Below are 13,323 nucleotides of genomic sequence, written 5' to 3'. Positions count from 1 at the left end.
CACAATTTCACAATTCTGGAAATGGCATGAGGGCAAATTCCAATCCAGATTTAGGGCTATCAGCCACATCAGTGATTCTTTTGCAGAGCAAATCAATTTAGTAAATGGATATTGAAGAACGTCTTATTTTAGTGTTTTTAGTGAAAATAAAGACAAAGTGTGTGTTGGGGAGCAGGTTTGGAGGAGAGAACTTTAGCAGTCAGCATGATAGTATTGCTGTCAATTGCATGAATTCTGCAGGCATATTACTTGGGTTTGAATCCTGGCCTTGTCACTTACCAGCCATGTGACTTTTGGCATTACTGAACCTGTTTATGCATCAATTTCCTCACTAGCAAGAAAATGGGGATAACAGTGCTGACCTTATAGGGTTGTTGTGAAGACCAAATGGAAACTTCTTTTCCAGAGAAGAGTTGGAAAGAAAAATATGACTTCAAAGTTCAACCATCTTGTTCTACATGCATTCTAATAACTGAAGATAGTCACAGCATTTTTCAGTCCAACAGATATTAGATGTCCTGATATATGTATACCTTGCATGTACTCAGAGAAGCTCATAATAGTAATTAAATAGAATTTAGCACAGAAATTAAAATTACAATTCTTTGAAATTTGAATAGGAGGCAGAAATAATCTAAATTTAAACAGATCATGATACTTATTCACTTCTGAAGCATTAAGAAAGAAGTTAATGGACTCTGTCTTTTAAATACAGAAGTAAAGTACAGTCCTTATTGACATGCAGATAGGGTTCAAATGTCCAAAACTTTAATACTTCTAGAAAAGTATTTTTCAAAGGAAAAAAATAGCTCTGGCAAATTTTTATTTCACCAAAATGAGATTCTTGAACTTACTCAAAAAAGATGATGCTAAACATCTCAAAAGAGAGGTTTTATCCCTAAAGGAAAAAAAGGAGTACAGAGAGCATGTCAGAAGTATGCAATTTTGCTACCAGAAAAGCAGTACACATTTCTTATGAATCTTCGTTTAGCAGTTTTCAACTTTGGCAAAATTCCAATTAAGTCTGTTAAAATGGAGGAACCTCCATACCATTTTCCATAGAACCTGCACCATTAAAATGGTTAGATTCTTAACTAGTTTAGGCCAACCCCCCAGAAAACTCAACCACAGAACTGATGTCCATTTTTAGCTATATAAAAATAAACATATACCTTGACCCCACACTCCAGGAAAAAAAAAAATCAGAACACAAAGAGAAAATGGACTTGGATTTTTAATTTTTTTTAAAGATTATCTATATATATGTATATATAAATAAAAAGTGCAAAGAATAGACCTTCATGTTTAAATTATATTTTAAAATAAAATATATATTTCCATTAACTGCAGGAGACAACTGGCAAGTAAAGAGCCTGAGAGAGTCCAGTCCCTCTCCATTACTACAATGGACATATATTTTAAGAAAGCACCTATGAAAAATAGTAGAGTGTTCACAACACATCTGGCAACACAGATAGCTTCTGGGTGTTCTTGAAAGCAGTTTTTTTGCATTTTCAATCTAACATGAAATGATGGGAAAAATCAAATTCATAAACAGAAATGACATTGCTTAGAACAATCTAGTATTCTGTATTCACGTTTTACATGCCCTGGAGCCTAGCATTTCCCATGTAGCAAGCCACACTCACATGTGCATTAGTAAAAGCTGTCAGCAGCATGCCTCAAATGGTGATCAGCTCTTAGTGCAACAAGTGTTCTTTGCTCCTAATACTTCTGGTTTAGCAACATAGCTGAAACATCAGGTTAGAAATGAATTTCATTTTTTTAAAAGTAAAATTTTTTTAAAAACATAGCATTTTAGCATTCAACCCTGTTATACATAGCTCAAGTTATGTTTTGGGCTTACTTTTCACCAAAAGGTCTTAAAAAACAAGGGGCTTAAAATATCTGCTGCTTTCTTATGTATTTACGGCAATGGCGGCAATTAGGTGTCAAAACAACATAAAATTCAATAATAAAAAAAGACATACGACTATGGAATTTTTTTTCTTTAAACCAATTTGGGATTTTTCAAAAATTCAGATTCAAAAACTAATTTCTACTATAGCTTCAGTAGCTATCTACCCACATGTAGAAAAGTTTCCTTGGTTTTAATTTGGCTTTCTTTTATTACTCCTTCCCTGTTTTATAACTGAAAAGAACTTCTATTTTAGAAAAGATAGGTTCTATACACTGTGCCTGTAGTAACATATCTGTAATACCAGCTATGACAGCATTTTGCCTCATAAATGTCAATAATATGCTCTCACTGAATCTGAACAAAGTCAATGTTAAAATACAAAGAAACTGGAGACAATCAATTATGCATAACTTGTAGACTCAAAGGTCCATGGTCTATTCTCTCCTTCTTTTAGGCCTGTTATAAAAATAATTTGGTTACAAGTGTCTACACAGCACCAATTTTATTTCAAAAGCAGCATCTTTACTTAGCCACCCAAATGAATGTTAAGAACACATGCTCAGACAGCTTCTCTCATTTACTTCTGTTCTGTAACTCTAAAAGAGCAGTAATTATGTTAGACTTTTTTCTTAATCAAAAATTATTCAGCAATTATTAAAACCATCAATTACAATGCCCTAAAAATACCCATATCTGCTGAATTAAATGAGAAGTTCCCTTTACATGCAACTGTATAATAAAAGAATTATGCCTGCAGTTGATAAACACTGTGTTCTGTAATAACAGAAGAAACAGGTCTCTAACAGTAAAAAAGCATTTCATAAAACTTTGTCATATATAAAATATCTTATTAATTGTGACCATTCCACTTATGATTAAAGCATAACATAAGCGTTTGCTCTGCCTTCTGCTGTGGGACAGTCAGGGGTCATACAACTTCAAAAAATAAGAGTGCATCTGTTTCCCAGGCTGACAAAAGCAATGGGCTCAATTACACAATTTCTCTCAAACTCATCTGCACTCACGCACACATACACAAAGCACCCACAGTTTTAATCTTCATGACACTGTTGCCACACTTTTTTCCTACTTCCAAAAATCTGTCAGGAAAATGTGATCGCAAAATAATTATTCTTGTCTATACCCAGCCTGGATCTCCACTGCTCATTTTTATGATTTTGAAAGATAAAGTCTGCAGCAGAAGGAGAATAGGCCTCATTCATCTTTCTCAAACCCTTTGGTTTTCTCCTTTAATGTTACAGTGAATGTAGACTTGACTCAGTAGGCCTGGGTCAAAGGCTTTACAGATACTGAACCTGAAGTGCATTAAAAGAATAAACGTCTGCCGCATGGCATAGGAAAATTTAAAAAGTATCAATAATAAACACGACTCCCCATACATGAAGAATTTACAAGAGTCATCTAAAAATTTCATAAGAAATTAAATTTGTAGGAGGGGTGGAATCACATAACAAAGGTGAAAGGTCAAATGCAATCAGGTAATAATAATTGCATTCTTTGAAAAATACTTCACCTGCACACCTTCTGCCCCAGTTAAGCTAAATTTCTCAAATCTCCCACTTGTAACCATGGTGGACCAAGAAAGGTACATATTAAAAAAAGGGATGGCATCTGATTAGCAAAGGAATAGAACAAACAAAAAGATTTCAGAACAGGTAAGGATCTAGCTTTAAAGAAAAATGCTTTTAACTGTGTCTGCAAAACATATGACTTGGAGGCAATTCTGAAGTTTTGACACTTAAACTTTACTCATGGATGAGGCAGAGTTCTTCTACGGGGATAACTAAATTAAAAAGTGAAACAAAAATAGTTGTTCAATTACGACATCACAAAATCCCAGGGAAGAACTGGGAATCAAAGCTCCCTTTGATTAAAATTTCCCACTTTTAATGCAAAGTGCAAAAGCAAGGGCTTCAAATGGATGTCACAGGCAGGAACGTCAGAAAGCTCTTTCTCCCATGGTTCCTCTTCATTCCCTACACACACCACAGACAGTTTGTTAGCTTATTCTCAACTCTCCTGGCATGTACATCCACTACTCTAATGGATTCTTTATAAAGTCAGGCCTCTATTCCCAATATATAGTTTAAACTAATGAAAAGAAAGTATGAAGAAATACATTCAATAAGCAAAAATGAAAGAACTCTGGTATCTGACATATTTCATATTATGGAAGCATGGCTGATGTAATATACGAGAGAAATCCAGAGCGCGTTAGTAACATATAAAGAGATCAGACTGCTCTGCTTGTGCTTCCGAAGTAACAGCAAGTTTTCCTGGAGTTTTCACTCTCCGTCTACTCTTCTTCAAGGTCCTAACAGAGTTGTAGGTTCTTACTGAGTACCTGAGATAAGAATCAGGTTGAAAAATGCTTAAAACACTTTAAATTATATCAAAAAGGAAAAATGAAAAAAAAAATCAGCCAGTTGAAAAATAGTTAATTATGAACAGAATAAAACTGTAAGGTAAACATGTGCTGATGCAAGTCAAATTGAGAAACTGAACCAAAACAGAAAAGGAGGGAGAGGGAGAGATAAAGGAAGAACAGAGAGAGAGACGTGGTGGCCCTTCCTGTGACGATTCCTTGTTTCCTGATTTAAATACTATAAGACACCCTTCTGAAGGGCTGTACTGTTCATGCTATCTTCACTAGTACACCTAACGGTAATGATAACCAAGTGGCAGACTAACCCCAGTGAACACAGTAAGAAGTCAGTGATTCTCTGTCACCTTTCATGAAAGAGGGCACATGGACTGGAGATGTGGCCAATTCTGCTGGCTGAGCCAAAGAAATCTGTGGTAGAAAATACCAAAAATGGTCCCCTACACATTGTCGGGGAAAAAATATACAAAACCCCTCCCAAACCTAACCAAAACAAAACAAAACTAAAACAACCTTCTCCCTCCTAAAGAAAACTACACCGGAAACATGCCCTGCAAGAAGTCCTTAAGTGTGTGTTTTACAAGGCTGGTCGAGGTTATTTTGTTTTGGATTCCACATAAATTTTATCTCCATCCCTAATGCCAAAGGAATGCAATGCCCGAGAGCTGTACTTCATCTCCTCTGGGCCAAAGGGTGCTTCATGGTCAAAATAGTAAAGAAGCATGTTGCTTGTGGGTAATTGCACTAGAGTTTTTAATTGTTTCTTTAGTTCTGCAACTGTTTGGTCCAGACGAATGCTCATCTCTTCCACCTGATCGTTAAAATGGACTTCTACTTTCGCACTGCTCTGGGGTCTTAGGTCCACTTCTGCCAAAGGCTCCAACTTCCCATACTTTGTGATCAGTTCATGATACCTAGAAGGATAAAAAAACAAAATAAAATAAAACAAAACAGTGTTAGCTTAAACTAGCGGCACAACTACAGGTAAATTACACTGCTATTCTCAACAGCTTTCTGACATCTCATGCTAATATTAACCCTATCTATCTATCCATCCATCCATCTATTAGATGACAATTGTAGATTTGACAACCTGATATAGTTGCCCTATTGAGTCAACAGTAAAACCACATCCTTGTGGATAGGAGAAGTATTTCTCCTGAAAGTGGTCACTATGTCTGCTGTTACTCATTACATAAGAATAGGCTTAGAAAGGGAAGTAAAAGTTAAAAAGTAGATGATACAAAGATAAGAGAGGAAATTCAATCTCTCTATAGAACTTGCTTTCTTGAGTGTCATCATCAAGAAGAGCAGATATCTAAGCACATGTTCCTCGTAACAGATGGAAGATGGAAGCAGGCCAGCAGTTCCTGAGGCACAGAGAAGTCATAACTTAAAAACAAAAACATGTAGTTGTATGTTTGCTACTAATCCAGCTCTTTCAGTGAAGCCTTGTTTGAATGTTCCAGCCTAGTCTCAGCTATAATGCAAGGAATTTATGAGAGAGTCAAAGATACATTCCTGGGAAAAATATGGTAAACAAGGAATATTTCCTTCATCAAGGCAGGAATAAAGAGCAAAAGACACCAAGAAGAAAGTGAATTACAGACATGAGAATAAGGTCCACAAGGTCAAGTTTCCCATGTGGAAATTCTTGTCTCTACTGCCAGCCTTGGAGGATGAAGGTCTAATTTTATTGATGAAGCCTGACAGTTTCCTACACACCAGGGAGGGAAAAAATGCTGAAAAGACTTAATATTAGCTTTATTATAACCAAGACACACTGAAGTGAGTTAGGGATCAGAATACAATAGTCACATAAGATTATTCCCCTACCTTCCCCATCCCACTGTGGGCTTTAACTCAGTTAAATTGGTGTCATAATAAGGTGTGTAGGAACATTAAAGACATAGTAAGATGCTTGTGTTTGGAGATGGAGGCAACCATTTCCATTATGTGGAATAATAGTGTATGGTAAAAATAGCACTGGTCTGACTTCAGAGTCTTGACTCCATCTTAAATTCGCTGTGTGACTTGGTAACTCACTCAATCCTTTTGGATCCCAGTTTCCTCTTTAGTAAAATTAGGATAATAAGTCCTGTCCTTCCTACCTTATAAAACAGTCATAAGAATTAAATAAAATAACAGATTAGTAAGCATTTTGTAAATTCTAAGATTAGCTACAAATAAAAATATTAACTTAATATTCCTGCTGCTTTGTAGCTTACATTATTAAAACATACACACCCCTTAGGAAACATAAGATTGAAATTTACTTAGGTGGGACTTCTGAGAAAAGGTGTTGGTATCAAGATGGGGGTGCTTGGTTTCCAAGAGCTTGGGTTATAGGACACACCTCTTGGTTTCAAGCCATTCCCCAAGGTCTCCAGCCCCCATCTAACCCTCCCCTAGAGGAAAGTTACTGTTCTTAGTCAGACCTATTTTTGGCACCAACATGGGTATACTGAGACCTCCAGGGAGCTGGCTAATACAAATCCAGTGGCTGGGCATGCTCTGTAGAGAAGAGTTATATAACTGGTAGCCAAGCATGCTCAGTGGAAGGGAGTTTATTCTTTGAATGACCTTCCACTAAGGGTGAGAGCACAGAATATTCTTAAATGTTTGGTGCATGTGATAGGATTTGACCAATGAACATGCTCCAAAAAGATACCAACTGAGCATGTGCAAGACTATGTTACATGACAGGGAAATGCCCCCTTAATTGAATATTCATTAGGCACCATGAATATGTATTAGACAGTGAAACTATAAAAGTTGAATCCTGGCAGAAGGCAGGGTTGTTGCTCACTTTCCTGGAGCCAACCAGAACTTTACTTACTTTGTATCAAATTTACTTTCAGCAAGCAGCTACTGACTCTCTTGAGCCAGCCTGCACTCTGTACTGAAAGTTAAGTGTGTATTTCTTACTTTTGTGTTAAACTTGGAGTGGGCCTTGCTCAGTCTTTGGAGCTAGGCTGCACTCTCTCTGTGAAAATCCTCTCTATTTTGTTACATTAAACCTGTTCTCACTTTCTACTGAGATTCTGCTCTTGAATTCTTTACTATGGTGGAGTCAAGAACCTGGTAAGAGGATGGGGTGGGTTGAAGCTGGCTACCGAGGCTCCCCAGACCCTCTCCTCCAACATCAGTATGATGAAGCAGATTACAGAATCTTCTCCCAGGACTTGAGCCAAAACTAGTATTTTTTAAAAGAGTAAAGAAATCACCAGCAATAACTAATAAAGAAGAGAAGGCATAACCTTACTGCCATAACCTTTTAAAAGGAATTGAAAGCTGTGTACTATGTGGTTCAGCTAAGCAAGAATTCTAACTCAACTCCCAGAAACCATTATGGAGAAAGAAGGTAAAAAGACAAAATCCTGAACATACTGGCTAATGCTTCCTAATTTAGAGAAAAGTAGACTGAGGGAGTTAGCAGTCAGCCACACTGAGGATAAACTAGGCTAAAGAAAAAGTAGGCTGAAGAAAAACCATGGGACCAGAAGCCTGTACATCCCACTGCCACGATGTCAGGATTTTAGCAAAAGCAAACAAGCCAAAACAAAATAAGGCAAAACAAACAAAAAAATAAACTACCAGTAGGACTTGAAATTTTCCAAGGCTCTAAATTGAAAAGGTGAAATGATTCAAAGTCTAAAGGTATCTTTTACGCATCCCACTGCCTAGTATATGCCTTCAAATAAGTGAAACTAGGTTATAATCATTTAACAAAATCTCACAAAGGGCAGCAGAACTCACGTGGTCAAATAAGAGCTGAACTCTACTCCAGAGATGTTTTCCCTTCAGACTACAGGAAAGTAGATAGAATTGTAATACCCCAGCCCTCAAACCTTGTCTCAGAGGGACAAAAGAAACAATGGCAAAAGGGTCAAGGATAGTTCACTCATACTATGTTTCAGCAAAGAGATGGTCTGGAGAGAATTGCCCATTTTTAAGCATAAGAAAGATAAGACACAAAATGGCAACTAAGCACACACCACAGCAAAAAGAATGAAGGAAAGGAACAGAGATAAATAAGTAAAAGCAGAGGCACAAAACTCAGTCTGAAAGAAAACATAACTGAAGGAATAGAAAATGCCCCACAAGTACTCTGAGGTCTAGAGATTAATAAGTGCATGAAGGTATATCAAAGACAAATAATAAACATTAGAATGAGATGAAAAGGGAGACTGCAGAGCTAATAAAACAAACTGAGAAGCAAAACAACACCATTACTAACCAAATAATTGAATTAAGATGACCCAAGAATTTTATACCTAGCCAAGTCTTATTCAGAAATAAATCTAGCAAGCAGATATTCTGAAATAAGAAAGAACTTAGGGAGTAGAGCATCCACAAGTCCTTCCAGGAAAAAAACCCAAAAGACAAAAAAAAAACAACAACCCACTATTCAACAATGAGATAAAGAACTGCTGGTAAGCCCTGAATCTACTTAAATATAAAACTAAAACTTATAATAATAATTGTATACTCCTCGATTCATTTATACTTGATAGTCTAGCCAACTGAATTAATCTCAACCATAAACATATTTGTACACAAAATTATGCTACTTGCTATAAATGGGCAAGTATATCTACAAATTAAATGGCCTATAAATTCAGACATCTGAAGTACTACAGATTTTCTCAAAACCAACATGTCCAGAAATAGTTCATTGCCACTCCCCAACCATCTTCTCTCCCAGTCTTAAGTCTTCCTAATAATCAGATTGCAGTTCAAGCACTGTGTTCCTGGAGTCAAGAGCCCTGGCAGTGGCTTGCTCATCTCCAGATCACAGCTAGGGTGGTGTAATCAGCACCAGGGACAGCAGCTTGATGATTTTCACTTTACCTGATTTTGGCAGTAGGAGCAGTGCTCTTGGTGGGCCAGTTCTGTGGTACTATTATAGAGGCAATCCTAGGGAGGCAGCTTAAGTCTGCTCCTCTATCCCTTCCAAAGATTATGTAAGCACTTTAATTCACTGTATGAAATCCCTTTCTTCTTCAAATAGATAATGGCTTTCCATGACTTCAGGGTGGTCCTAAGATAATACTTGTCTGTATTACAGCCAAAGCGATTTTTATAAAACACAAATTTGGTCACATTGCTCCTCTACTTGAAATCACACAATATCCATCAGAATGAAGCCCTAACTCTTCAACATGATCATGGTAGGCAGAATTTCAGCCCCTATATGTGGGTAGTCCTAATCTAACCATGTGAGCCCTCAAAAACAGAGTTTTCTCCAGCTAGTAGCAGAAGAGGAAGTCAGAGAGGTTCAAAACACCAGAGAGACTTGGCACACCATTGCTGGCTTGAAGATGGAGGGGGCCACATAGAAAGTGTAAGAAGGAGGAGTTCTGCCATCCTGAATGAGCCTGTGGGGTGATTCTTCTCCAGAGATTCGATTAAGGAAAACAGCCTTGCTGGGACCTTAATTTCAGCCTAGTGAGACCCTAAATAGAGAACCCAGCTGAGTTATCCTGTGCCCGGACTTTGACCCACAGAAACTGTGACATAAGTAGGTATTTGTTTAGGCCACTAAGTTTAAGGTAATTTGTAAACTTATCAATAGAAAACTAATACAATGAATATAAAAGGCCCTTCATGATCTGGTTCCTTTGTAACTTTCCAACCTCTTACTTTGTGTCATCACCATTACCATTTTCTGCACCTTCTTTTCCATTTGTTTAAATCTTAAAATCAATGTTTATTTATTAATTTGCAGGTAAGGCCAGCAGACTTTTGTGTATGGGTTAGATTTTGGATGTGGGTTATAAGGAATATTCACTGTTAAATATAAAAGAAGAAAGAGTATTAGAGTTGTGATTCACTATGCACAGTGGAAATGTTCCCAGAGAAGTTGCATAAATAAAAATCACGATTCCAAGATAATATGTTTACTCCCAATTTTCTTATTTTCCTGCTTATCTTTAAGCAGGAAAAATCAGTGAATATAAAAAATCATGATAAATGCTGGCGAGGTTGTGGAGAAAAAGGAACTCTCATACACTGTTGGTGGGACTGCAAAATGGTGCAGCCTCTATGGAAAATGGTATGGAGGTTCCTCAAACAATTGCAGATAGATCTACCATACGACCCAGCTATCCCACTGTTGGGAATATACCCAGAGGAATGGAAATCATCAAGTCGAAGGTATACCTGTTCCCCAATGTTCATCGCAGCACTCTTTACAATAGCCAAGAGGTGGAACCAGCCCAAATGTCCATCATCAGATGAGTGGATATGGAAAATGTGGTACATCTACACAATGAAATACTACTCAGCTATAAAAACGAATGAAATACTGCCATTTGCAACAACATGGATGGACCTTGAGAGAATTATATTAAGTGAAACAAGTCAGGCACAGAAAGAGAAATACCACATGTTCTCACTTATTGGTGGGAGCTAAAAATTAATATATAAATTCACACACACACACACACACACACACACACACAACCGGGGGTGGGGGGAGAAGATATAACAACCACAATTACTTGAAGTTGATACGACAAGCAAACAGAAAGGACATTGTTGGGGGGGAGGGGGGAGGGAGAAGGAAGGAGGTTTTGGTGATGGGGAGCAATAATCAGTCACAACGTATATCGACAAAATAAAATTTAAATAAATAAATAAATAAAAATAAAGAATATTGGGGAAAAAAAACTTTTGAAAATAAATATCTGCTTTATCTCTGTAAAAAAACAAAATCATGATTTTACAAAATGCTCAGTAAATTTTAGAAACCAACTTTTTCTTAGACTTCCAGCTTAATTTTATTCATTATTCAAAAGCCCATCCAAACTGAACTATACCTGCATACTTTGTATTATCTGAACTTTTCTTAGCATCAGTTCCAATATCTTCCCAAAGCTACAGTCTTAAGAGGCAAATAGTTTCTGGTGACTCTTCTTCAAAACTAATGATCTCAATTTATATTTTACCAGTTAGGATCTTCACCTGACTGTTAACAAGTATTTAATATTTATAAGCCTCACTTCTGAAGTGGGCAAAATGCTATAAACCTACTTTGGAAGATATTATTGAGAAGGATGTATTGCAATCATCAAATGCTAAAATATAATATATACTGATTTGTGTTCAGAATGTCTCTGGTCCATTCCACCATGACCTTCTAACAGAAAATGACCAGTTACAGGCAAAATAAAATTTACTACATACAGCATAAAGGCTAGCGTGAGTGAGAAATGGAAACCAAACGCTAGCTGCAACCTTGTGAAGAACACCACCCACAGGCAAACTGGTGTTGTGTATTTTTCCCCTTTCTATTAAATAAAACACCCACTGAGAGAAATGCTTCTTTCAACTTGAAGGGTCTTTGAATCATGAGCAGTTATAAATCAGGCTACCAGGAGAGTAGGGCTGAAGGTGGCATTAACAAGGAGGGGAATGGAGAATGAAGCCACCTCTAGTGGAGCTAGGCTAGCCCTACTCGCAGTGCAAATAAGCAAGCCTTCGCACACTAGGGCTCCTGGTCCATAGGCACAGCCACATAATGTGACACATGAGCAGATTTTAGTAGCATGGTGGTCAGGTTTGTGAGAGGTATGCCTCTTTTTCCTTATTGCCCATCCTCACTCTTGATTCCCAAGACCTGGGAGCATTTATTTCTTCAATCACAATTCAGTCATAGGTCTATGACTCTAGAATAAATGAAGACTTGGCACACTACTTGAAAAAGACTACAGGTTCCTGCCATAAATCTTAGTATAAGGGTGAATTTATGATAAAGCCTAAAAATCCAAAAATGGATAGAAACAAAAAGTTAACTCATTCTCAGTTCTGAGTAACCTTATAAAGTATCCTAACTAAATAATCAAACAGTATATATTTAACATAATTTTTAGGAAACTGGAAAACTAAAGTATGCCTAGAATCAAGAGAATTTGGTGGCAGAAAGCTTTCTCATTTGGACATCATGTCTCCAAATCCATAAAAGAAGCAGCTCACAATCTCAAGGAACATCCTAGAGAAAAATGAAGGAATTTACATTTGCTGCAGGTGCCTACACCAAAATGGAATCATAAATATCCCAGAGATGCTCTATTTATCCCTTATAACTGCCTAGAAGTGTGTTCACAGGTAGCCTACACAGTAGTCTTAAGCTAACAATTCCTTTAATCTATCATTCCTCAAATATAGACCCATATTGAATCAACTGGAGTCTTTAATCTGAATAAAGCTATCTTACTCCAAAATAAATCCCTAATACATGAAGATCTTTCTTTAAGAAAAATAACATGTAAAACATAAAAAAATCTCTGATGGTTTACTTGATTGAACCAAATCATTGAAGCATTATTGAGTTTACTTTGTTTCCCAAGGCAATATGAGGGATTCAAAAGTATATTCCCAACATCTGATTGCTGCAATCTAGTCTCTTTTGCTATAGAATGCTTTCTCACACGCTGATATGTTATCATATCATAGAAACCTCCTTAACATTCTACAACCGAGATTTTACACTCTAGTTTTCCCACGGTCACCAATATCTTATTTATTAAAACACATAAACATCACATTTTAGAGGTACAGCAGTCCCCCTATTATAATGGTTTTGCTTTCCATGGTTTCAGGTACCTGTGTTCAACTGGAGTCCAACATAGGTGAGTATAGTAAAGTATTTTGAGAGAGAGAGAGATTACATTCATATAACTTTTATTATAGTATATTGTTATAATTGTTCTATTTTATTATCAGTTATTGTTAATTCTTACTGTGTCTAATTTATAAACTAAAATTTATCATAGGTATGAACATATTAAAAAATAGTATATATAGGGTTCAATACTATCCATGGTTTCAGGCATCCAGTGGGGGTCTTGGAACATATCCCCTGTGGATAAAGAGGGACTACTGTATACAGTTTCAGTTTTGCAAGATGAAGAGTTTTGTGGGCTGGCCTTTGGCTCACTTGGGAGAGTGTGGTGCTAATAACACCAAGGCCACGGGTTTGGATCCCTATATA

At 36.8% G+C, this 13,323-nt stretch overlaps 1 protein-coding gene across 1 annotated transcript in view; it reads right to left on the bottom strand.

Moving 5' to 3' along the window:
- Positions 1-4,854: 4,854 nt before the first annotated feature.
- Positions 4,855-13,323, bottom strand: part of TBCEL (tubulin folding cofactor E like) — a 73,980-nt gene continuing 65,511 nt past the window's right edge. The window contains exon 8 of the mRNA XM_063093743.1: positions 4,855-5,239. Within this exon, the coding sequence (XP_062949813.1) occupies positions 4,921-5,239 (319 nt within the window). The 3' untranslated portion in view covers positions 4,855-4,920. The remainder of the gene's footprint in view (positions 5,240-13,323) is intronic.

This window comes from Cynocephalus volans, chromosome 4, assembly GCF_027409185.1.
Source record: "Cynocephalus volans isolate mCynVol1 chromosome 4, mCynVol1.pri, whole genome shotgun sequence".
Lineage (NCBI taxonomy): Eukaryota > Metazoa > Chordata > Mammalia > Dermoptera > Cynocephalidae > Cynocephalus > Cynocephalus volans.
This window is presented reverse-complemented; position numbering and strand designations above follow the sequence as displayed.